The sequence below is a fragment of the Momordica charantia genome (genome assembly GCF_013281855.1).
Source record: "Momordica charantia cultivar OHB3-1 chromosome 6 unlocalized genomic scaffold, Mcharantia_2.0 BLBB01000006.1, whole genome shotgun sequence".
Lineage (NCBI taxonomy): Eukaryota > Viridiplantae > Streptophyta > Magnoliopsida > Cucurbitales > Cucurbitaceae > Momordica > Momordica charantia.
In genome coordinates this window covers 10142723-10168575 of record NW_028275164.1, presented here as the reverse complement: position 1 = coordinate 10168575, position 25853 = coordinate 10142723, and the positions used below count along the sequence as shown (strand labels likewise).

The window sequence follows — 25853 nt, the reverse complement described above, 5'->3', positions numbered from 1 at the left end:
TAAAGTGTTTGTTTTAGTTATGTAGTTTTAAAAAGTAGTTATTTTGATCTCTAGCTATCATTAAAATCTACTCATAGATAATTCGACTTTATTAACGCACAATCATGAATATGTGTTAGATAAATATTTGATGGAATCATCGTGAGCATAGTTTAACGATAAAGACGTGCTAACTTGAGCATAATTCAACTCATTAAAGCACATATTTTCGATCGAAAGAATCGTGGATTCGAATCCGTACTTTTATTATATGGTACTAAAATAGAGGAAATTGACAGTATAATAATAACAAAAATAATTAAAATACACATTTCAAAAAGTGGAAAAACTAAAATCTAGTCAGCAAAGTAGAAATTAATTTTTTTAAAAGAAGGGGGTATTTTGAACGCATGAAGTTATTCAGTGTAGCTTTATTGTGGCGGCTAATTTTGTGTAATTCAAAGAGGGGTAAAACAGTCCACAAAAATATAAACATCTCCCCCCAAGAAAAACCACGCGCTCTTTCACACACGCTACAGATCATCATCTCGTTTTCCAGAAATATGTGTGAACATATTATTGATTTTCTTTTTCTTTATTTTTGGATATTTTTTTGTGTGTAAATAAATAGTTTTATAATGCATGGTATGGTTCATGTGGGTTGAGCTGCATATTTGTCTGCTTTCCGACAAATTTAATTATATATAATTTCGCTTTTATCTTTCGGTTACACTAATTAATGCAGTTTAATTTATTAATTTATATATTAACAAGGTTTTAAATTTTCATCCCACTTTGTTTTATATGTCTATGGATTTGACATCGACACAAATAGTAATCTAACATTTTCGTAATAGAAACTAAAAAAAATCTATTATATCAATAAAATACTGCTAATGCCATACATAATACTAATAATAAAAATTTTTAACTTGAATTATTATTAATTTAAATATATCTTATGACTTTATGAATTTTTATAAAATTTTCAAGAACATCTATTGTCAATATACTTCTCAACGTTTCTATAAAAGTAAGATGTCGATATTTTCATCGTTATGCATCAACTAAATTACTGACGAGATTTGCTTCTTCTTTTTTTTCATGACAGTAATGGTGCTATTTTTATTTTTTATTTTATATTTAATCATTTAAAGCTGTATTTAAATGTTAGTAAAAAATTAACTTATTTTGTTGCTTGTCAATTCGAAATTCTATTTTAAACTTTATTGGATAGCGATTATTCTTTTTTTTTTTCCCTTCTGAAAAGCATCCTTGTTTATTTATTTTTTTTAAGAGAAAAAATATATATTTTTAATTTAATATTGGACTCGAATTTATTTATATTTAAAATTGATTCTAAAATGTTTTATTTTAGCCTATCAATTTTAGTATATTTTAGATTTAGAATTTCTTTTGTTAAAATTTTTAACAAAAAAATAAATGTCTAAAAATTTGAATATTTTAAATTTTCTAACTAAATTTCCTTTAATCTTCTAGCCTTTTTTTTTTAAACTCTTATTTAACCAGGGAAGGAAGTCAAAAGAAGAAATGATGTAAGAAATTATCCTCTTAGTTTGTCTTAAATTCAAAGAATATAAATAAAAGAATTATAATTTTAAAAATTTCCTTCTACTTTTTCCTTAATATTTTTAGAATTAAAAGATTATACAAATAAAAAATTAAAATGTAAATTTTTCCGTATTCTTAAGAAAAATTATGAATGTATCCCATTTTTTTTACTACAACGATGTCTAATAATTTTACACTAATTATATTCATAAATTTTATGTAAATGTTAACCACCAATTAAACATATTGTATTAAGCACTCAATTTAGAACTTCTATAAAAGATCCATTTATCCTAAGAAAACAACATAAAAGAACAAAAATAATAAATTAAAAATATTGGAAACTTTACAGAACAAATTATAAATTAGGATCTCACTAAAAAACGTATAAAACTATGATAAATTTTAAGAGTTAAAACTAGAAAACAAAGTGAACTTTACTTAGAGTAAGAAATTTGATTGACCTCTTAAACAAAGTTTAAACAAAATTAACAAAATTTAATGCTATGTAATTACATAAATTACCATTACATTTAATTTTCTACACATGAAATATCTCTCTGTTATTTAATATGTAAAAATAAAAATAAAAACTCTCTTATCCCTTATTTTCAACTTTTGTTCATTTTGATTCTTGTATTCTTGAAACATTTATTTTGGTCTTTATAATTATCATTTTATGTCCATTCTATTTATTTTTTTATCTTATTTTAATCACAATTTTAACACCATACTACAGTCAACATATTCATTAAAATGTAGTCATAAATTTATATTAAAAGATTTCCATTATATTTATAAATCATGTTAAGATTTTACAAACTGTATAAAGATCAAAACAAATATTTTGAAAATACATGGACTAAAATAAACAAAATTGAAATTACAGAAATCAAAATAAAAAATTTCAAAGTAGAGACCCAATAGTATTATTTAGAAAAAAAAAAGAAAAGAAAAATCAAATTGATGCATTAAATATGCCATACACTGTAAAAGAAAGAAATAATAATTTAGGAGACCAATTTAGATTTGTCCAAGAATAAATTGAATTCTCAAAATTAGTTGGTTGGAAATTGTTAGACCAATAGGGGGACAGAGTACAGATCACTCCACAGACCATAATCACATTTAGAGAGAGAGAGAAAAAAAAGAAGAGAGAGAGAGAAGCACCCATTTTTAGGTGTGGAAAAGAAAGTCTATTATTGAAAGTTCAATTCAATTGCCACAAAAATTTTCTTATGTTCGAACAAAAAAAATAAATATATATATATATATATAAATGAATACTTTTTTTTTCTCTTGTCCCATTTTGTTGATTTTATCCATACTTAGATTTGAAGAAATCAAAATTTACTTTGAAGGGTTCATAAGTGTACTTTCAACCCCTAACTTGAATTTCTCAAGAAAATAATAATAATAATAATACCATTTCAAAGTCCCATTAAATGGGCAATAAAAATCAAAGTCTTATTTACATAATATATTTAGTTTGTGTAAAAAAAAAAAAAATTAAATCTAGAATCTTAAGTAATTTTTAACATTAAAAAAATCCATTAAGAAATCTTGTCAAGCTGGACAAACGCCAGCCTCGGGTTTATATGAAACTTCTCCTATTTAATTTTATATTACATATCAATATTTATTTACGTAATTTATGAGATTAACAAATTCATTATTTGAAATGAGTAAATTTACATAAAATATAATCTCGATTTTTTAAATATTGAATTATATAAATATAATGATTGATTTATAAAGTTGGGTTGGGTGAGTGGAGAGTAGATTAAGTTGGAAAAATTCTTTTTCTACTCTCCAACGACAGCAACTTGTCAATTGAAGAATTTAAAAGCTTTAGACTTTTTGACTGTTTTAATGTTTTAATAACTCTAAACAAAAAGTAGTCAAAATAAAAATAAAACTCCAAAAAAATAAATAATAAAAATAAATAAATCCACCAAAAAATGGTCTGGTTTTTGGTTTTCTGTCAACTTGTGGTTCGTAAAACAACAACTCAAGGAAGCTTCCTTATATTTTCACTCTTCTTAATTTCCAAAACGAAAATATACATTAATAACTTCAAAAATGAATCTATTATTTAAATCAAATATATATTAATTGGTTGAAGGTTCCAATCTCAATTTCTATAGTTGTAATACTATATTCTGTAAATAAAAGAGAGGAGAGTATTTATAATTACATTTATGCAAGGTTTTAAATGTTGAGTCTGAAATTTGAAAATATTGATATCGACAGATATTTCTATAAAAATTATAAAATAAAAAAATTGTTATAAATTAAGAAGAAAGCATTTACCACTTTTTAAATACGTTAATATATAATATTAACATTGTGTCCATATTAGTGATGTTATGTCGATATTTTTTATATTTACTATTTTTTTTACAGCGCTACAAAAATGTCGATTTACTTCTTATATAATGTCGAACTTATAGACATGAAAATATCGACATGTCAACAGAAATTTAATGTCCTAAGTTTAATGTAACATAGTATTGGAAAATAGGATTTATATATTCTATGTGTCAGTACGCTATAAGGATTCAGGTCTTTTGAAACTCACATTTTAAATTAATTTAAGTTTTTATAAATTAGAAAGGTTAAAACCAAATATAATTATGCCTCACATAAACGTGGACTACTCAAATCTTAGATTCGTTAAGCCGACGCGATAGTTATCTAAAATAATATGATCACACAAATATTTGATTAGATATTTTTGTAATATAAGTCCATGAATAATAATATTCTAAAGTTTTGATTTTATAAGTTTTTTCCACAAAACTTGTGATTCAAGGTACAATGACTATGAACTAGTCAACTATGCATGTTTAATCCCTTTGATACATAGATGAGTGACATTGAAAAGTACATGTCTCCCTCCCCATATCCACCAAAGAGGTAGCAAGAAATTTTAATGGTGGAAAAATACTATTTTTTTTCTTTTAATATATGTGGGTATTCGGGACAACCTACTGTATTTAGTTTTGAACTCATCCCCTCTAAATTTTTTAGAATTTACCTTGGCTCAATCATTTGGACCAATGAACCAATCTATAGTGGTTAATGATGGAAAAAATCATATAAAAAAGTCCAAGGAGTTTAGGATAGAATCGACATTTTCCACCATATTTCCATGAGTTCGACATTAATATAAGGATGAATCGACAGTTTCACAGTATCACAACAAAAACTAATTAAAAATACCAAGTAAATATCACAGATGTGATATTAATAATAAGAAATTTTAACTTATTAAAAATAGTGAAGTGTTTATTGGTTAATTTAAATATGTTTTAATGATTTTTTTATTTTTATAAATTTTTTAGAAATATCCACCAATATTGATATTTTATCCATATTTCTATCGACATTTTCATAAATTTGCAACCTAGACATTTCCATCCACACCAACCTTTTAAACTTGAATGAAAGGTATAAATTGAAATATTTTTATTCCATGATAAATATTTGACATATATTCATGTAATAAATATAACATAAAATAATTTCAGTTAAAATTTAAAATATTTATATATTGTGAAATTATTTAAATTGAAAAATAGTATTTAAATTTTAATCTCAAATAAAGCTTGATCCAAGCAAGTACATTTATTTTAAAAGGGTGTTATAGGAAAAACACAACTAACAAAAAATTAGTTGGCTTAAAACTGTCCATGTTGGATTCATATCTCCTGTTATTTTTGTGAAAATAAAATAAATCTAAATATTATTTTCATCTCTAAACTTTTGAATATCTTATTATAAAATTTTCAATTTCGTATAAAAAATTATTTTTAATAATTGCTATTAACGTTTTTGTAAAATTATATAGAAAAAATACAAACACAATTTTTTGTCATATATTTTTAAGTAAAGAGTTACGTGAAGAAGTGTTTTAAGCCAAGTTGTAATATAAATTTAGATTTTTGTTAAATTATTAGCAAAAAGGAAAAAAATAATCATAGGAATAGGAACTAAAATAATTATTGTTGTGTGTGAACAAAAAAAACATCCAGATTTAAAACAAATTTAGATTTTTGTTAAATTATATTAATAAAAAAAAGTTAATAGGAAGAATTAAAATAATATTTCAACTTAATTCAGAGACTAAAATAGAATCGAAATGAAATATATATGTTAATTAAACATAGCTCCAACAGTGAATAGTGAATAACATAAAAAAGTAGGGTTGTGAGAACCTACATCGTCCATGTCAATCCTATTTATAGAGGGAGTCGCATTTGATCAATTCGAGTGGATCGACTCACTCATATTTGGTCTAGTTGGGTAGTCTAGAGAGAGTAGTTTGACTCGAGTGGTTCAATCCATGTTGTTTGTCTAACTTCAACTCAGATGAATTTTGTAAGATAATTTCACCGGTAATAATCTTTAAAAGATTAAAAACTATCAAAATTACTTAAAAAATTAGGGAACAATTGATACACCGAGAAAAAAAAGAAAAATAATAGAATTTAGAAAAAATTAATATTCAAAAAGGGGAAAACCAAGATACCCAATTGACTTTATTTTCCACGACTCGTAATTTTGAAATATACTTTTTGGTGAGAGTAGCATTTGGTTGTGAAGTCGCGTCCTAGCCGTCCTCTTCGCTGCCTGCGGTGGATTTTGGGAAGGTCTCTTTCACTTCCCTCCTTCTCTCTCTCTCTCTCTCTTTCTCTTTCTCTTCAATTCCTTATAAACCCAAACTCCATGTCATTACCAAATCCTCTACATCTTTTGCCTTCTCTAACACCTAACTCATTCATTCTTCTGCATTGTTAACTTAATCCAAACCCCAAATCCCAAACTCTTCAGAAACCCATCAACTTCCCTCTGATTCAGGTAAAAATCCGCCATTAGAGACTGATGTTGGGTTTTTGCTGATTTCTTGCTTTTTGATGAAATGGGCATTTTCACTTCTCTCTCTCTCATCTTGGTTCCGTGGCAATGTACTGATTGTTTCTCTAGACTTCGATTTCTGGAGATGGGTTTGCGCGTAATGCTCTTTTTACTGAAGTTTGGAGGTTGTTTCGTTCATTATGAATATGGGTTTCTGAATGAAATGGGTCTTTCTCTGTTCCTGATTTCTTCCGCAGATCTATGATGCTTGGCCACACTCTGTTCTGGTTTTAATGGACATTGTTGTTTGGGCTTGAAGTTTAGGATTTGTGTCTTTCACTTCTTTGTTTCCTTATACAATATGTTTGGGATTGATTGTGGGGGAGTCTTTTTTTAAGGATAAATTCTACTTGTTTGTTAAGAGATTGACTCTGTCTATTTCCTTGAAGATTTATCACTTCATTTTTTATGTTCATGTTGAATTTTTTTTCATTCTCATTTTTGGGTCTTCTTGGTGTTTCAGGAACGGTGTTCTTTTTGCCAAAATGGGGGCGTTCTTTTCCTGCCCTTTTGCTAGATACGTTGATGTGGAAAATGGGTTGGAATCTATCACTGTGAAATCCATCAGTTTTTGGAGACGATGAAGTGAAAACTCCGGTGCGATCTGTCAGTTTCAATGGTAGAGATTTGGAGCCTATGATAATGAAATCGGTCGGTTCGGGGCGGATGATGTTGGAAACATCTGTTAGCTTCAAAGGTAGAGAGTTGGAGAAGATGGTTTCAATGGAGGGAGTAGCTGTTCCACAAGAGGAAGAATTGAATGTTGTAGCTAAGAGTCCAAAGAGCAAAGAAATGGAGAAGGAGATTCAATCTCCTAGATCAGAGAGTCACGATGGGATCCAAACGACAACGGACCTCGGTCCAACGAATCCAGAGCATATTGCAGCAATGAAATTGCAGAAGGTTTATAAAAGCTTCAGAACCAGGAGGAAGCTGGCAGATTGTGCAGTTCTTGTAGAGCAGAGTTGGTATGTGTTCTGTCCTGTTTCTCTGTTCTAAATCAAAATGGATCTGTTTTCAGGTTTGTTTACAAAAGATTTTCTTTGTTTCAGGTGGAAACTCTTGGATTTTGCTGAGCTCAAGAGGAGTTCCATATCGTTTTTCAACCTTGAGAAACATGAAACTGCCATTTCACGGTGGTCCCGAGCGAGAACGAGAGCTGCCAAGGTATATATCGACATGGTTTTTGCTCTTGACATGAATCTAGGAAATGTGTCACAAAAAATCTCTAACCATACGTTTCCAAACATCATTACAGGTTGGAAAGGGTTTGTCCAAAAATGACAAAGCTCAAAAGCTTGCTTTACAGCACTGGCTTGAGGCTGTAAGTCTATTGTATTTGAGGAATAAAGTATTACATAGTCTTGGTTTTTTCGAGTTCTAACTCGGTATCGCTAATTGTTATTTCTTTTTCTTTTGCCAGATCGATCCACGGCATCGTTATGGCCACAACCTACAGTTCTATTATGTTAAATGGCTTCATTGTCAGAGTGATCAACCCTTTTTCTATTGGTAAATATTCCTTGATCCAAATTTTTATAGCTTCAACTCTAATGTTCAATTCAGATTCGCTAGAAACTAATGGTTTGGTGTAAAACAGGTTGGATATAGGAGAAGGGAAGGAAGTAAATCTTGTTGAAAAATGCCCCAGAGCAAAAACTTCAACAGCAGTGTATCAAGTACTTGGGTCCGGTGAGCCTCTAATCCCGTACCGCATCGTTCTTTATTCGCATAGTTCGTGTTATGTATGGAATGTTGAATCAGCCACATGCTTTTCTTTCAGCTGGAAAGAACAGCCTATGAAGTTGTTGTGGAGGATGGGAAGTTCATTTACAAGCAATCCAGGGAAGTCCTACACACGACCGGAGTCGATAAGCACGTGAAGTGGATATTTGTTCTCAGTACCTCTAGATACTTGTATGTTGGCAAGAAGCAGAAGGGTACGTTTCAGCATTCAAGTTTCTTGGCTGGAGGAGCCACATCGGCTGCGGGGAGATTGGTTGTCGAAAACGGCATCCTAAAGGTACAAGTCACAGAGCTTGTAGAATGCTCATTCTTTTTATCTATGGAGTTCCTACTGTGTAAATGGCTTGCCTTCAACCTTGAAAACATTCATTTAATAATGATTTCATCTCGTTAACAGGCTGTTTGGCCTCATAGCGGTCATTACCGTCCCACAGAAGAAAATTTTCAGGAATTCATCTCCTTCCTTACAGAAAACAATGTCGATCTCACTGATGTAAAGGTGAGAATTGGGAATCTCAGATCTAAGATGTTCTTCTTATGGTGAAATCAGAACGTAGGTTGACATGTTTCCTTTTTATGAAATTCAGATGAGTCCTGATGATGATGAAGACAGTGTACTAAAAATGCAAAAGAGCAGTCTTCATGTTCGAATCGGCTCATCTGAGGAAGATTGGGTTCAACAGTTGAGTGGTGGTCCGGATGATGGCACTGCAGAGATCGTTGTTGAAGAAACTGCTGGCAACAAATCAGATTTGCCAGAGCAAGAAACATTGTCGTCGACTATCGAACGATCTGAGCCAAAGAGGTTAATCAATCTGAGTAGGAAGTTAACCAATCTTCATATACCAAAGAAGAGCAACCTGCTCGAGAAACTCAATATGGAAAACCAAGAAATGAGATCCGAAACGTTTGGTTCGGAGTCAGATACCGAAGTTCCAAACGAGAACTTGTTAGAAGATGAGAATGCAAGCTGTGAGGTAGAGATCATTCCTGATGAATCAATACTCAAAAGAATAAACTCACACAAAGAAACAAAATCATATCAACTGGGAAAGCAGCTATCTTGCAAATGGACAACTGGCGCAGGCCCCCGAATCGGGTGCGTTCGCGACTATCCTGTCGAGCTTCAGCTCCGAGCTCTGGAACAGGTGAGCTTGTCGCCAAGAAAGGCAGCTGCTCGGTCCGGTTTTCAATGCTCGCCTCGAGTTGTCAGTCTGTTGAGCCCAAGAGTGTCTAAGCCAATGGATATGATTCACCAAACTAATACACAATCTCCTTCACCTTTGATCAAGGGAACTTCAGCAGCAGACATTGGTAGTGAAAATTGATTCCTAATTGTTATTATTATTATTATTATTCATTCATTCATTATTTGTGGATAGGAGAAAATATGACACACATATTTCTTATTCTTTTCTTTTTGAAAGTGTAAATAAATCTTTGTAGTAATGATCAATGTTTCTTGTGATAAATGAGAAGAAATTTGAAGAACACATGAAACTATATTTAGAAGCAGATGGATAGATGCACAATATGTAATGTTTCATGATATGATGTGATATTATATGTAACAATCAAATGTTAACATTTGAGCTACAAATTTTTTTAGACCAAGAAAGGGAGGGCCTTGATGAGAGGGCACTTTGCTATCAAATGTACTAATGATTTAGATTCGTAAATGTTATCCTAAAAAATAAAATATTCTTGAAAAAAGGAAAGTGAACCACCTTCTAAGCAAACAAACCATCACCGATCTTAGTATAATTCAAGTGGTAAAGATTCAAGTAACATTTTTTTCGGGTCATAGGTTCAAACTTCCACTCTTGTTTTGATAAACAAATATTCACCCACTTGAATGTAAGTGAACTCATTTAATAATAATAATAATAATAATAATAATAATAATAGCTAAGTATTTGCTTAACTTTGCTTTGGTTGTTGCAACTATATTCGACTTTTACATAAAATGTTTACCTATCAAACTTTTCGAACACATTCCTGGTGATCTCGAATAGATTGCAACATTAAAAGATGGTCAAATAGGTATTATATTTTGATGAATCATTCACCGTCAAGGAAGAAGGTGACGTAAGAATCGTTCTTGAAATAATCAAAAGTATAGCCCATATCTTTATCGTTTTAATTTAAACTTCCTTGCTCTAATAACAACGAAGAAGAACATGAGACCTGGACGATAGAGTTGTCTATAACTAAAGAAACGAAAGATCAAAAAATTTAAAATGATGGGTGACTTAAATTTTAACTACATACAAATGGGGCATATTTAAGGAGATTTCCGCACCTTATTAGTACCTTGTAATAAAGCTGCGTTAGAAAATTGAAAAGTCATATATTCAAATTGGAATTCGTCACTTTTTTTTTTTTGTAATTATTATAAGTCATTTTGAAAATTAGCTAATGGGTATTATTTGGGCCGAAATGAAAATCTAGTTTTTCCCATTGGGCCTTGCTTAGGCCCAATGGCAGAGAAGTCTGAGAAAGAGAGAGGAAAGAAGCAGCCATAGCCATTTTCTCACAAAGACAAAACGAGCTTTCAAGAGTTGCAGAAAGAAAGAACAGCCATCAGGATTCTTCTGCTTTCAATCGGATTGCCATTGATTTCCAAAATCTCAATCACGAATCTGTTCTTCGGCTCAACAATTATGGAAGATTCGTCGTCTCAATCCTTCTTCAGGAAGCACTGGGAGGGCTACAAGGAATTTTGGTCCGAGAGATTCTCGATCCTCGACAACTATGCCCCCTACGTCCAGCGCGAGAAGCCCCTTCCTTCATGGTCTTCCTCCGATGTCGAGGCCTTTATTGCTTCCGACCCCGTCCATGGCCCCACTGTAACTCTCCCTCCACTTCCCTTTTCCTTTTACTGCCTGCTTCTGAGTTCTGTCATTGAGTGTCTCACCTTGGAGATGGACCGATCAATTTCTCTGTTTTTGTTCTTAATCGTGTTCTTATACTGTGTTCTTTGCCTCATTCTTTTTGAGCTTTGGTAGGATGTACATGTATCTCGTTTATTTTATTAGTTGGTTTTCTTGATCGATGGAGAATGGTTCGCGTTTCGAATGATCTCATCTGGATTTTTCTGTTTCTTTGTGCGAGTGAGTGAAATGGACCACCTATGAGGGCGAACGTTTCCAATTAGAGATTTGTCAGTGTTAGATTGGTATATCTGAAATTAAATGCGTTCGCTTACACTTTCTCTGGAGATTTGGTAATACAATTGGAAATAGATGCAATTCTTGTTTTACCTTTGAGTTTGGTATAATGCAGTTTATTGCAAGCCTTGTCTCCTTCCCCTTGTTCTGCAGTATTACTTTGAAAATGTTAAAAGAAAAATCTGAGTCAGCTCTTATACTTTTCGATTCTTTATCATGGTTTTTATGATCAACATTTGAACTTCGATTTATATTTTCCTGATTACTGTAACTTTGCAGTTTGCACTCGTAATACATTGCAATCTTGCTTTGGGGGTGGAAATGATTTCTTTTTGAGTACCTGTGAACTCTGTTGGTAGGTGGTAGTTATCGTTTTTATTAATAGAACCTTGTAGCACACCTATTTCCCTGTGACTTCTCTACAATTTTATTCTCTCTAGTGCTCCTTATCCTGGATTTTGGTATTCATGGCGAGTTTTTGTCTTTTCATTGTTGTATAATTTTGAGTTATTTATATTTATTGCATGGGTGATTTCCAGTTTAGTTTCAGCTATCTAGACTACTATACTGCTCGTAATGCAAATTACTGAGATCATGGATTCATGATTTCATCTTGTTTCACATTTTTCATACATAAAGAGTTCTTGTATCTGCCCTTTAAGTTCCTCATTTATAAGCTGCTCGTTATTTTCCCTTTTTCCAGTTGAAGACTGCTAGAGAAGCTGTAAACTTTGGTCTTACAGGAAGTGTTATTGGAGCTGTTTCAACTGCAGGTGTTGCATGGAAATATTCAAGAAGTTTGCACGGTATTCAACTGCTTTGTGTTTCCACTTAATTGCTCAATATTAATGGATGAATATTGTATCTCCCACGCCACATCATAGCAGTTTGTAGAAGTTGAAGTGTAACCTCAACCCTCCGCCATTAGGATGTAGCCCTTTTGGGTTCTTTGAATATATTGTCTCTTATCCAAAAAAATAGAAGTTAAGTATAACAACACCCATCTGAAATTTCTGCGGTTCTCTCTCATCAATTCATATTCCTTTTCCCTTATTTCCTTTTTTATGCAAGCCTAAGATCTAACTCAACCAATGGAGCACATTTTTTTTCCATCTGCTAGAACCTTGCATGATACCAATCTATGTCCATAAATCGATTATGTCATGAGTTTGGTAGACATGAATGTTTACTGGTTTAGAATAATTGTATCCCTGATTATTTAATTGGGTGATGTTAAGATTAGTTTAAATGTGTCCAAGCTAGCCACAAGACATATAAGCCTAACTAGCTTGTTAAACTGTTGACCATGAACATGTGTAATTCTATCCATAAAATGCATAAAAGGCTCGCAAAATACTGGCTTGCTTACCCTGTAGCTGTGTTTCGACAGGCGCTGGGCTGTCGTTCCTAGCGGGAGGTGTATTCGGTTGGACTTTCGGCCATGAAGTTGCAAATCACTGGTATCAACTCTACAGGCTCGACACCATGGCTGCACAAGTCAAGTTTATGGAGTGGTGGAGAAACAAGAATGAGGGACGTTTTTAAACTCTGATTTGCAGTTGAAGATGCAGTCACTCATACTGCTGCTGCCCTCTGAAATAAAAATGAAGTGCAACTTTGTTGAAATACAATGGTTGATTGGTTTGTTTTGTGCTGGATTCTTCCAATCCAAGTTTAGAGGACTTCATCCTTTTTTCTTCTTCTGGAAATTACTGATACATTTGCAAACTTGTTACAAATGTAATCATCTTTACCAAAAGGTCGCTTCGATCTTGGAAAGATTATTGAATGAGGTCACCATAATGCATCGGTCGTTAATAATGATTCAAAATCTGTATGCACCTTGATAACCATTGGCCATAAATTTGAAACACGGTTTGGTAATTTTTCTCATACATTTAATAAAAAGGGTTTTAATTTGTTCAAAAGAACGATTTTAAAGACTTATTGATTCGTTAACAACTGATTGCAAAATTGACTATTTATGAGTTGTGGAGCTTGAACTCATGAATGAGGATATTCCTGAAACTCAAAAGAAATTGAAATTAACATAAATCTACCAAGTTTAAATGTTACAAGTTTCCATAACCTCTAAATCACAAATATTCTTCTTACCCAATTCTTGATTTAAAAAGAGAAGAGAAAAGGGAGAACTATATCTTTCTCAAATCGCAATTCGCTAGAGCTATAGCGAGCTTGGATTGTCTATCTCTTTGGTTTTTCTTGTTCAACTCTTTGATCTATCTTGTCTAAGTTTGCTTTCTCACTTCTTCTAATGTCAATGTGTGCAACATGATGAAGAATTAAAGGCATACTTGACCTTTTCTCAACGATCTTGTCACATAACTTTTAGGGTGTATTTGAGAGTAATTTTGGCCATGTTAAAATCACTTTAAATTAATTTTTCAAAATATCACGTGGATGGTGATTTTGAAAAATCAATTATACTTAAATCTCTTTTTTCAAAACCACTATCCTCACTTCTAAACATCCTTAATTCTCTTGTTCCACTACTCTCTTGTTCCACTACTGTTGTGATACTTTAGGGACGCTCCCATAAAGGGGAATTGGTGTCAAGTTTTCTCATAGCTTTGGGTTCAATGAACTACTCTCAGTCTCAATGTGAGGTTGAATGTAGTTGAAGAAGCTTTGATTTGAATGGGTCTTGAAAAAAGAGAGAATAGAGCTGGAAAAACAAGAGGGAAAGACGAGAAAACAAAGAATAACATTTTCAACAAAGACTAATGTGGTTGTCAATCGAAGCGACTTTGACAATAAAGTCAAGTGTTTTTGCATCACGTAAAAAATACCAAAACGTAGCTCAAATGATTATGATAGTTGATATCTATTGGAGAGATGATTGGCATTTTCAAAAACTTCTTTTTATTAGATAGGTTATCAAAAGCAAGAATTATGATAGACACTAGCAGATCCAGGATTTAATGTCGAGGGGGCACAACTATATATAAACATAACAGGAAAAGACAAATTTTAACCTTGAACTTGACAATGTGTATCAATTTATACTCTACTTTCAATTTTATTAAATTGCACCTTAAAGTTGGACAAGTATTATAGTCTTCACATTTAAACCCTAAAAAATGTTGTAATTTTTACCCTTTGAGAAAAAGAAAACAAAAATAAAAAACGAGAATATTACTAAACGGGCTCTTAGTATCCTCATCTTCACAAATTACATAGAAAAAGAATATTACTATAAGCAACATTTTGGTTTACAAAACTAGTTTACACCAAGGCCAAAGATTAAAATATATAAAAATGTCAAGATCTCAAAAATCGTAAAAATCGTAAAAATATATTTAAATTAATAATTAAACATGTCAGTTTACCTAAGTTAAAAATTCTTATGGTTAATATTATGCCCACATTTTATTTATACTTGTTGATTTTTTTGCGATACTAGCATACGTGATTCATTTTCATGTCAATGTCAATGTCAAACTCATAAATATATAAAAATATTAATGACAATGTAACATGTCCACGAAAATTTGATACCTTGACTATTACATGGACCTAATTTACCAACAACAATTTACTCACCGACAATGACCAGAAGATATTTATAGAACACAAGAATCAAAATGGGACATTTTGAAGTACGAGAACCTAAATGACATAAATGGTGAAGTCCACAAAATAAAGAAGTGCAACCATTGAAAATACTTAAAAAACTTAGAAAAATGAAGATACAAGGGGGAAAATACTGATTTATTGTATTGCACAAATTTCTGCTTTGAATTTTATTATTGAATGGAGAATAACAGAACAAGGCATTCCTCCCCATCTATGTTGCCATTTCAACCAGCTTACTCATCACATAAGATCTAAATTAAAAAAAAAAAAATTGTAAGAAAAATTACAGTTATGTACTAAATAGTATAGTTGATTGAAATTCACAGTGAATTTTCTTTTCTTTACTCACAAACTCACATGAAAAAATGGAAGAAAAAAAAAAGGGAAGAAGGGCCATCCCTAGTCCACCATTGAAGGAGGGCTACATCTTCATGTGGAACATTTCTGCATCCGAATCAAAAAACAGTAATATTTGCATTAATGAAATTGCATTTTACTTCTTCTATTACTCTCACTCAACCATGTAAAAAACAAGATAAATCGAACATACAACTAATCAAGGCACCTATTTCCAACAAAAAGAAATTTATGAGTTTGAATCCGTCTCCAACCCACATGTACTACAAGAAAGAAAGAAAAACAACAAAAAGCCCTGTTGTACAATTTCTATATTTAGTTTTTCCATTTTTTGTTTTTGGTTTTTTATTTTCTGTTTTAAAAAATTAAGATTAGAATCGAATAAATAGTTTTTATAAATATTTTCAAAATTTAGACTAAATTTTGAAGACCACAAAAAATATTTTTCAAAAGGTTTTTGTTTTGACATTTGGGTTAGAATTCAAATATGTTTTCAAAAGAGGTGAAAATTTTCGTTTTTCATTTTGAAAACATTTTCGAAAGTAGATAATGAGATAAAAAGGGAGAAAACTAAAATGGTTATCAAATCGAGAACATAAAAATATTCCACAGAGCATTTCATCACAGAGGAATTTATTCAAACAGCCATACATTTGCAGAAAAATTATGAGAAAGAAAGAAAGAAAGAAAGAGCAAAAACCTGTCTCTTAGAGAAACAATGGCGAAAACTTTTCATTGGCAGGTTGTGAAATGAGAATCCTGGCCAAAGGCTCCCAGCATCCGACATGCCACTTCAAGCAATTTTCCTGCCATTGTAATAACGAAAATGTTAGAAAAAGAAAAGCTAATTATGGTTTCAAATAGTACAATAAATTGGGAGTCACAAATACTAGTTGGTCACATGGACATAGTATACTTATTAGATGGAGTAACAAAAAGAATATATGCTGTCAAGTTTATGCCCTGTAGAAAACTAGTGACAATTAAAAAGAATCTTTGTACAAAATTGGGAAACTAAAGCTTATTTGATAATCCTTTCGTTTTTAGTTTTCGGTTTTTGAAAATCTCTCGCAATATTTTTGGTATGTTTTCATATTTCGTAAAAACATACCTGAATTCTTAGTCATATTTAAAAAAAAAAAACAGCTTTTTAGTTTTCAAATTTTAGTTTAGATTTTAAAAAAGTTTTTAAACTATAGAAAGCAAAACAAATAAATACATGGATAGAATTAGTGTCGACAAGCTTAATTTTCAAAAATAAAATAATAATTAAACGAGCCTGTAAAGGGTTGTGTAATTGCTTCAAAGCGAATGTAGCTCAGCGTTAATTAACATATATCTCCAAGGAAGAGATCATGAGTGAGATCCTCCGCTCCATCGTACTTTGAGAAAATAAAAGACCAGAGATATTTTTCTCCCTGACAGTCTACCAGCTGGTATTTTAATGTTCTTCTCTATTCAAAGGGTCCCATTTCTTAAATCCCATAAGATATTCTGAATTCACCAACCAAATTAATTATTCTGGTTGTCCTCATATTTTCTTTTTCTCCAATTAATTTTTTACTTTTTTCTTTAGGGCAAAGAAACTTCAATAATTTCCTACTGATTTGGGTGATTTTGATAACTCAACAGCCACAAATTTGATAATTCTAATAATGTCCAATCCAATTTACATAAAGACAAACAATCCCACATGCATAATCATCACAAAAATCCAAACATTAATATAAAAAGAAGATGATCCTCCGAGTCCTAGTGAATAAATCTGTTGACAGTGTCTCTCTTAGTATTTCTTCTACTTCCCCCTAAAGAAAAACCCTAATGGAGATTTTAATTTGAGTTTTTTTGTTGTATCAGAGATTATGCAGATTCCAAGCAACCCCATTGAAGAAACTCAGTTTCTTACTTGAAAAGCAAACTTCAACCAGAAAACCAATTTCAGAAAAGGCCCATTTCAACGCATCAACTTTGCCACCAAATCCCCACATCCCAAGCAATTCCGAAGAGTGAATTTCACTATACAGCTTCTCAACACCTAAAAATTACCCCATTTTTTGTTTTTCTAATGATTAAATTATAACTTTAGTCTATAGTTTTCTAAATTCAACTTTCAATTTTGTATGTCTCTGAACTTCAAAATCTTCTTAAAAGTTTTTCCAAGTTCAAAGAGCTGTTAAACAAAATTCAATAACTAATATGGTAATTCTAACAATGAAAACCCTAATCAATTCGGCGTTTAAGCCGGCCGGCCCAGTCGCCGGAATCAGACAAGCTGACCTATAAACCACCGTGAAAATCCGACGCTACACTAACAAATTAGACAGAAAGCAATCGATTCATGAAAAATGTGAAGTAAAATAAGAAGCTGCTGAGAATTTTGACATACCTCTCCTTGGCTTGGCCACTACCTTGACGTGTTGAACTGTTTTCGCCGGCGGTTTCGGCTCCGTCTCCTCCGGCGGAAACAGAACTCCGTCGATACCCTGCACCGAGATTCGGCCGTCGGTGTAAATGTCCGGATCGAACAAATACGCCGAGCCATCTCCCTGCCCGAACTTGACCGAGCCGTCGGCCTCCTGCGCCACCACCTTATGCGGCAGTCTCAGGGTGTCGTATCGGATTTTTCCGAATCGGCGAACCGCATTGTACATACTCTCCTCCGTCTGATACTCCGGAATCAAATGGTAGTACATAATTTGCTCCGGCGCCCCGGGCTCGCTCAGCTGGTCCGTCGTCAGTTTCGCCATCGCCTCGTCGTTCGGCGCCAAAACGGTTAACACATAGCCCTCTGAGACTAATCGCCCCATTTCCGTTGCTAAGGATGTCAGATTGACTAAGATATCCGCCATTTCGTTGTAACCGCCGTAGTGTAAGAGAGTGTGAATGAAATCTTTTACTTGCCTCTCGCCGTTGAAGTGGTGGTGAGGTCCGCCGGGTCCGGGAGCCGGAGCCGGAGCCATGGACGGTCCGGGAGCCATTGCGTCGTAGATTGGGAGTGCCGGGGGAGAGCCTGGTTCGGCTGGTGGAGCCGGTTTCTTCAATCGGTGAGTCCTCGGGTCGACCTCCGGCGCTCCTTCCGGTTTCACGGCGGTTATGGCCTGGAGATTCCGTCGGCGGTTGAAATCGTCTTGTACAGACTGAGGGATGAGGAGTCGTTCGATGCCGTGGATGACGCCGTCCGGTCGGGTAATGGCTTCGGGCTGGATGACCTTGGCGAGATCGACGGTCCGTTCGCCGGTGCGGTGGCGCGTTAGTCGGAGGACGTGGTTGGAGAGCGTCTGGTGGCGAGTGGACTCAGTGTGAGTCGGCCACTCGGCCGATCCAATCCGAGTCGGAATGACGTGAAACGTCAAGAGCGTCTGAAGCGACTTCAAATTCCGTGGCTCGAGAAGAAACCGCTTGAACTCCGGGTCGAGATCGCGCTCCAGAGCTTCGTTCCGCGGCGCGAAGATGGTGAGATTGTGATTTCCGACGGCGTCTTCCAGAATCTGCAGCAGAAGAGCCTTCTCGATCAACTCGGCGAGCTCCGTGTAATGCGAGTCCAGTAGAGCGACGAGCACCGAGTTCGAGTTAATCTGGCCGGAGGAATTAGAGGAAGGAGACGACGGCCGAGGCCTCGAATATTCCGGCGACGCAGAGGAAATTTCAACGGAGAGCAGAAGAGAAGCGATGACGATGGAGAACTTGACGGCGGCGGAGACGGTGAAATCCATGGCGGCCGGAGAATGCGGCGGATTCCGGCGAAGAAATGAGAAAAACAAAAAGCTTCCTTCTAGAGGGAGAAGGTAAAGCCACTGTTTTAGTTTGCGAGAGCAATACTTTAATGTGGCTTTCTTTTTTATTTTTATTTTCAGAGCTTCTTTTGTAATTTTAATATAATATTTATTTATATCACAATATGTTCCGTATTAATAAAAAGTACAACTTATGGTTTTTATTTTACATATAATTGAACGTAGAATTTTGTTTAATTACAAAATTACTTTGCATATATATATATATATATATATATATATATATTATGTTAAATGAGAAAAAGAGGGTGCAAGGTCATTGTGTTATTTTCAATAAAGTCATTGCGTCATTTTCAATAATAAAAATTATAAGAAAAGCCATAAATATTAAACTAAAATTATTACTATAATTGTCATAAACTTGTCATAGTCTAATTGAAAGTTTCAAGTTAAGAATTTAAAACTATGGGATTTTAAATATGGTAAATATTTGTGTTTGAAAGATTTGTCAACTAATTTTCTTTAAGAATAATGAGGAAGAAAAATGACAAAACGATCATTTTAGGAAGGAAAAATAAGTGGAGATGATTTAAAGAAGTTCACCTCGTAGACTTGAGTTTTACCTTTCATCCGCCTTAGATTAGAACCGTCACTATATTTCAGAATAGCTAAAAAAAGAAATATAACTCAAGTGATAAATATCAAGTTCTAATTTTTCCTCATTTATAATAATTCTAAAATAAGAAATTAGAATAAATAAATAAATAATTTATTTATTATTTATATATTTCTATCAAAATTATATTAAAAAAAGTTGAGATGAGAAAATGGAAAATAGTTCACATTTAACCGTTCTAGAAAATAAAATGACATTATAAGATTTGATGGGAAAATAGAAAAAAAAAATTCAATTTTTTAATGCTATTATTATTAATTTTGGCGGGGGAACAAAAAACGAAAGAAGTTTGTGTGTCGGAAAACGTGGTGGAGGAATAAACTGAGGGAGTGGCCAAAGGAAATGTCGGCAATGGGTAAATAACTTTAATCCACGTGGCGAACTTTGATTTGATGAAGCCAATGGTTAAAAGTAGAATTGGAAGTAGTTGATCCTTCGAAGCTTCGGACAGCTCACAGTGGGGCACTCCTTTTGCCTCATTTGACTTGACCAAAATTTTCCTTGTTTTATGTTTTTAATGGAAGATAGAAAATAAAATATCTTTCATTATTTAATACATTTTTTTTTTATAGAGGGTAAAAACTAAAAATACATGAAACAAATTTTTTTTTTCAACTTAATAAATAAATATTGAGTGCGATCCAACCTTCCATATAAGAAAAATTGAGTTAATATATATAATTAGTCTTTTTAATTCAATTTATGAGCATGTCATCATCCAATTTTTACCTCTTATTTTAGAAAGACGTTTGAGCTTTATAGGATTATCGATCGAATAAAAAATTATTCTATGTATCAATACTTACATCTCCTACGAGGAGTGACAATTTAATTTTGGTATTTATACACATTTTCAAGACTGGTATTGTATCATTATTCATTTCTCGCTTATAAATAACGATATTATTATAATATTTATTGAGACGTTGTTCGAATCGACTGGACTACCCTAAATTGTACCAAGTCAATAAATGGTCAGTAGAAAGATGTATCATATACTAATCTAATATACTTCTTTATCTAAATAAAAGTGAGAACAATCATTATTACACAACTAATAGGTACAATACTTAGTTGTTAAGGATAAGTATTTAAGTTTTATTTGTGGGTGAGAGGTTAGTTTTCAAAAAGTTGGTCACTCACATTTGACATTTGACATTTGACATTATTAGTTAAAAGAAGACCTTTCATCCTCTACGCTTTAGGGAGAGCTTTTTAGGGAGAGCTTATTGTGTTGATCCCAACCTAAACATGAAGAGAACAGTACGCTCGAAATGAGCTCGTGTCGTAGTCCTTTTAGAACTCGCCTTCTATTCTTTCTTAAGATGCACATATACCATAGTGGACGTACCATGCTCGTCCTACCTTGATCGTAAAAAAATGTAAGGATCAAACCTTCAGAAAAAAGTGGTTCTTGTCGGGAGAGTCGCATCGGAGACATCTTTATCTGAGGAGGAGGCTTCGTGTTCGAAAACATATGTTCTATATATATATATATATATTAAGGATGAATAAACTGATGAAATAGATAAATTTAATTCATTTATATGGATTCTCTAACCTGTCTTGTGCCATATTTCTAATATTGAGTTTTTTTTATTGGCTTTGACAAATAACTTTGATTTTAATTATTCTTCCTTGTAAATTTTGGGTTTTCTTCGCTTTCTTTTATAACTTTATCTTTTCTTCCAAGTTAAGTTCTCAACTCAAAAGTGGAAAAATAAAATTGGTTTTTGGTCTAAAAAATGTGTAAAAATGGAAACACGTGTGCCAACCTATTTAACTAACGATTAATTTGTTGTAATAGCACCTATAAATTTTCAATCTAAAAATGCATTGATGAACAATTAAAAAGTAGACTTTTTTATTTAATGAAACAATTTTCTTATTATATTCACACAAATACTCAAAATTAAGATAGTTGTAAGATTATATAATTATTAACTCACTCTATTTAGCGTTTATGAAAATTACTTATCACAAAACAATTGTGACAAGAAAAAAAAAGTGATTACAAAATATAGCATAAAAAAGATAAAATATTACAAAAATTTTAGTTTAAAAGAAAAGTGTAAATATTACTAAAAAAAGGTCAATAAATGATTATAATAAATATAGTCTATCAATATTTAAATTAATCATTAATGATGTAAAAATCAACCATTGTACATAAAAGTAACAACATACTGATTTTTGTTATCAAAGTTAATTACTCTAATTAATTTTAAATTCATAATTATTTTTAGAAATAATATATTTGTAACTTTTTAAAATAGATAAGGTTTAAATTACATTTTGACTTTCGACTTTGATTCATTTGGATCTCTATTTGGATCTCTATACTTTCAAAACGTTCATTTTAATCTCATTTTTTTCAATTATAATTTTAGCATAACACTTAACTTACTAAATTTATTGAAATGTAGTCATAAATTTGTGTCGAATGGAAACCAAAACAAACATTTTTAACAGTGACTAAAATAACAAAAGTTGAGAGTACAAAAATCAATATGAACGTCGTAAAAGTATTCACAATCAAAATAATATTTAAATTAATAAATAAATACATACAAATATTTCAGAAAAATAAATCTACCCACTCAAGTTTTTCCTAAGAAAAATACTTTATTAATGGAAAGCATTGGAAGAGAATATTATATTAAAGTTTAGTGAAAAAACAATTAATATTGATTAAGATTTTCCCCAAAATATTTAATCGGTAATTGGCAGTGTGTCGGTGGCTCTTCTTCTCTAGAAGCTCAATGGTTGTTGACTCTACCAACCAAGGTATGAAATGACCGAAATAACCCTCAACAAAGAAGTAGATTGCCATTAATGCAAGGGCATATTCGACATTTTACACATATCAAAGATATGAAAATAAATCTTGCAACTTTGGATGCCTAATTAAATGAATGCCTTTTTGTTTTGCTTTTTGTCAATCATTGAAGTTTTGTTTTAGATGTATTTGCTGAAATTTCCACCTTGTCTTATTTTGGAAAATTATATTATTTAATTCCAATTAGATTACAATTATACCTTCAACTTGTGGAAAATATACTAATTGGGCAAGAACTTGGATATTCATTCAATTTTTGTAGTGAAATTTAGGTTAATAATAAATCAAGTCCTTTAACTTTGATGATTAAATTGACGTACCTATAGAAAGTTTTAATTATGTCTATAAATTTTAAAAGACGATCGTATGTAGTTCATTTTCAACATTGAGTTAAATGCTAACATATGTGTATTGGACAAATGTTAGTTGTCATGACGTAACGTGATAGATAAATGATGGAAGAAAGTGGACAATTGAACATAATAGAATAACAGCGTATTAAAACGACTTAATAAACTGCATAAAAAAAAGGTATGTATTGCACATGCCACTTTATTTTGTTCATTTTTTTGTTGTCGTTTGCCTCTCACCTCATATCAAATTAATCAATATTTATTCAATAAACAGACCATACCATATCAGAGTACATATTAAAAATGTAATTGATATATTTTTTTTTAGTTTAAAAATTAAATAAACATGACCATCAAAGTTTTTGAGTTTGAATATGTTCACATATACTATATAAATAATAGGTTAGTTATATAATTTTATCTCTAAAGTTTATGTGGTTTACAATTTCACTGTTAATTCTTTAAGACAAATCAATTTCATCATTTATGTATTTGATTTTTATCAATTAGGTCATTGCTATCTCACTAAACGTAACATTTTGTTTCTTGAGCGATGGTTCGACTTTAAAGTATATTTATTTAAATGTTGCAACTAACCAATGCTTTAATTTAATGAAGAGTACATGTCATCCTTAAAGTTAAAAACTTTACTTCACATAACCTTGACTCATAATAAGTCATTCAGCCAAGAATGAGTTATAGTTGTAAAGAACATAGTGTAATGGCTCAAAGATTTTATAAGCTAACAAAGTTAATGACATTGGAATTTGACCAACATATGCTAGCTTCATTGATTGTTCATTTGGGAAGTCGAATTTTCCTTGAAGTTGATTGGTTCTACTTGACTTTGTTACCAACTTCTAAGCGGATCTCTATCTTTGACGTGTTGGTGTACATCTCATTTAACAAATTGTCATGGTTTATTAGTGTTTATTAATGTTTATTATCTGACTGAATAGTTATCCATTTGAATGGTGATTACATGTACTTCAATGAGATAGAACACCAATAATTGATCACTACAAAATAAGCTTGACTAATGATGGGTCGGTTGTGGGAGGTAGGGATCCGTATCATGTTGGAATGCCGCTGTTAACAAATGCTCTTCAAATTGGTATCTAAACCTTAGTAAGTTTCTGTCACCTATGCAACTTTCCCTACTGATATGTTGTCTACGCCACAACTACCTTTGCTGATTCGTTTGGATGTGCCAACATCGCTTTGTATGAGAATCTAATCTACTTAATTGGAATTAGGTCAAGAGTCAAGACACTTAGCATTTTATGCAGTATCTTTAGCCTAGACGAAATTTCTAGATGGAGTTTGGATTCTTCAATGCTATATGAATTATATCTATCATCTTCATATAACTTCTTAATTTCTTATTTTGTAACACTAATCTATGCTCAACATACTTCAAAAGAATATTGTTGAATAAATAAGATGTCGAATTTCCTTTTTAAAGCATGATAATCATTTTGCATCGATGAAACTTTTTCACCGAGAATTGTAGATTTTGTATGACACTCAATTAGTTGGGCATCTTCAAATGTCAAATAATTCAACACCTGATCTAAAAAAGGATCGAAAGATGTAGAGGTAGTTTGTGTAACTTTCATTTTATGAATGTTTTCTTTAGTATCATTTATATAAATGTAAAGTATACAAAAGTGGAATTTGGAGACAAATGTTTGTGAGCTATGAATGACAAAATAAAAGCCAATGGCGCCACTCATTTCATTAGTATAATCGTGAAGCCGGCGTGGAATATTGGAGCATATTTGTCCTCACCATGTGTCTGATCAACCAAACTACCACTACTTGACTTGACTTGACTTACATCTTAACTGTTAAATCAATAGAATTAACACAACAACCAAATAATATTGAAAATTCAAGATTTATTACACAACTTTTTTTGTTATTGGGTTAGTCATTGGTGGAGAATACCGCCGGATCATTTCATTTGACCTATTACTAATTGTGTGTAGATCTCAAAACTTTCAATTTTGTATCGAGTAGATCCATGCCGCTAACTGTATACTATTTGCAAAACTTGTCACTTGGAATAAATTTATTTAGGTCTAAGACTAGAGCAAGTTTAAAATTGAGGTAAGTTGTAAGGTAAATTTTCAAAAAGTTGGACGCAGGAAATTGGGGGCGGATTTAAAGAGCTTGGGCCAACTATAATGGGTGAAGGAAATTGAGGGCGAATTTTGGGGCAAAGTTTCAAGAGGATGATAAGCGAAAAAGTAAGATAACCAAAATAAATCAAACCAATGGGAGAAGAAAGGAAGGGGAAGGAAAGAAATCGTGCATGATCACGAAGCAAGGATTTTCTCCGATATAATGATACGGACATTAAAAACAAAATTAATATTTAAAGACCTATGAGATACAATTTTAAAATTTTAAAGACCGGTTAAACACAATACTTAGTTAATTTAACTAGTTATTTTTTATATTTATCCATGTGAAATAAATTATTTCACACTGTAATCTTTAAATAGTACACGTAAGCACTAAGCTGATAGATGGCAGGACCCTATTTGACAACTTTCAAAGTTTAGGATCCTACTCGACACAAGTTCAAACACTAAATTTATAATTCAACCATCTTTTTTGACATAAGAATGACATAAGAAATACCTTCGTCCCCCGGTTTCGATGACATTGAGCAGCAAAGACACAGCCAAGAATAGAAAAGCAATTGGCCAAAGAAGTAAAATTTTATCCAAAATTTCTAGCTCCCTGGAGTAGAGTATAACCCTCAATCCCACTTGATAAATTCTCATAATGTCCTATGTAACAACTAGTCCATCAGATTTTTCGGTTTTTAAAATTAAGCTTCTAAACACTACTTCCTCCACCTATATATTTCTTTGTTTCCATATCTACTTTTTCAAAAAC

General features: G+C 32.1%; 3 protein-coding genes across 5 annotated transcripts; 2 read left to right on the top strand and 1 right to left on the bottom strand.

Annotated features, from left to right (window-relative positions):
- The first annotated feature begins 6935 nt into the window (after nt 1–6935).
- LOC111020762 (IQ domain-containing protein IQM2) lies at nt 6936–9636 on the top strand. Its single transcript, XM_022297520.2, is given in 10 exon segments — nt 6936–7040; nt 7042–7439; nt 7524–7638; nt 7730–7795; nt 7895–7983; nt 8072–8126; nt 8128–8163; nt 8255–8494; nt 8615–8716; nt 8805–9636. Coding segments are annotated over 10 exon segments (1926 nt in total). The 5' UTR covers nt 6936–6956; the 3' UTR covers nt 9546–9636.
- Nucleotides 9637–10742: 1106 nt separating this feature from the next.
- SDH6 (succinate dehydrogenase subunit) lies at nt 10743–13218 on the top strand. Its single transcript, XM_022297584.2, has 3 exons — nt 10743–11066; nt 12091–12193; nt 12778–13218. The coding sequence occupies exons 1-3, from the start codon at nt 10881–10883 to the stop codon at nt 12930–12932; spliced, it is 444 nt and encodes a 147-aa protein (XP_022153276.1). The 5' UTR covers nt 10743–10880; the 3' UTR covers nt 12933–13218.
- A 1880-nt stretch (nt 13219–15098) lies between these two features.
- Nucleotides 15099–19198, bottom strand: LOC111020771 (fasciclin-like arabinogalactan protein 17). 3 transcript variants are annotated; one of them, XR_002602747.2, is made up of 4 exons: nt 17728–19197; nt 16042–16147; nt 15342–15428; nt 15099–15235 (listed from the first exon to the last, which is right to left on the bottom strand). XR_002602747.2 is itself a non-coding variant. In XM_088125041.1 (3 exons), exons 1-2 carry the CDS (start codon nt 19052–19054, stop codon nt 16074–16076), a joined length of 1401 nt encoding a protein of 466 aa, XP_087981167.1. In that variant the 5' UTR covers nt 19055–19198; the 3' UTR covers nt 15099–15235; nt 16042–16073. The 3 variants fall into 3 exon arrangements, 2 of the variants coding, with proteins under 2 accessions (XP_087981167.1, XP_022153226.2); XM_088125041.1 differs by lacking the exon at nt 15342–15428 and having other exon boundaries at nt 17728–19198; XM_022297534.2 differs by having other exon boundaries at nt 15099–15428.
- Between the last annotated feature and the right edge of the window lie 6655 nt (nt 19199–25853).

What these genes read in the sequence shown, in the direction of transcription:
- SDH6 (XM_022297584.2), top strand. Translation starts at nt 10,881, where the DNA reads ATGGAAGATTCGTCGTCTCAATCCTTCTTCAGGAAGCACTGGGAGGGC. An exon ending in ACCCCGTCCATGGCCCCACT is followed by an intron (nt 11,067 to 12,090) that starts GTAACTCTCCCT and finishes CCCTTTTTCCAG; the next exon opens with TTGAAGACTGCTAGAGAAGC. An exon ending in ATATTCAAGAAGTTTGCACG is followed by an intron (nt 12,194 to 12,777) that starts GTATTCAACTGC and finishes GTGTTTCGACAG; the next exon opens with GCGCTGGGCTGTCGTTCCTA.
- LOC111020771 (XM_088125041.1), bottom strand. Translation starts at nt 19,054, where the DNA reads ATGGATTTCACCGTCTCCGCCGCCGTCAAGTTCTCCATCGTCATCGCT. An exon ending in AGTGGCCAAGCCAAGGAGAG is followed by an intron (nt 16,148 to 17,727) that starts GTATGTCAAAAT and finishes TTACAATGGCAG; the next exon opens with GAAAATTGCTTGAAGTGGCA.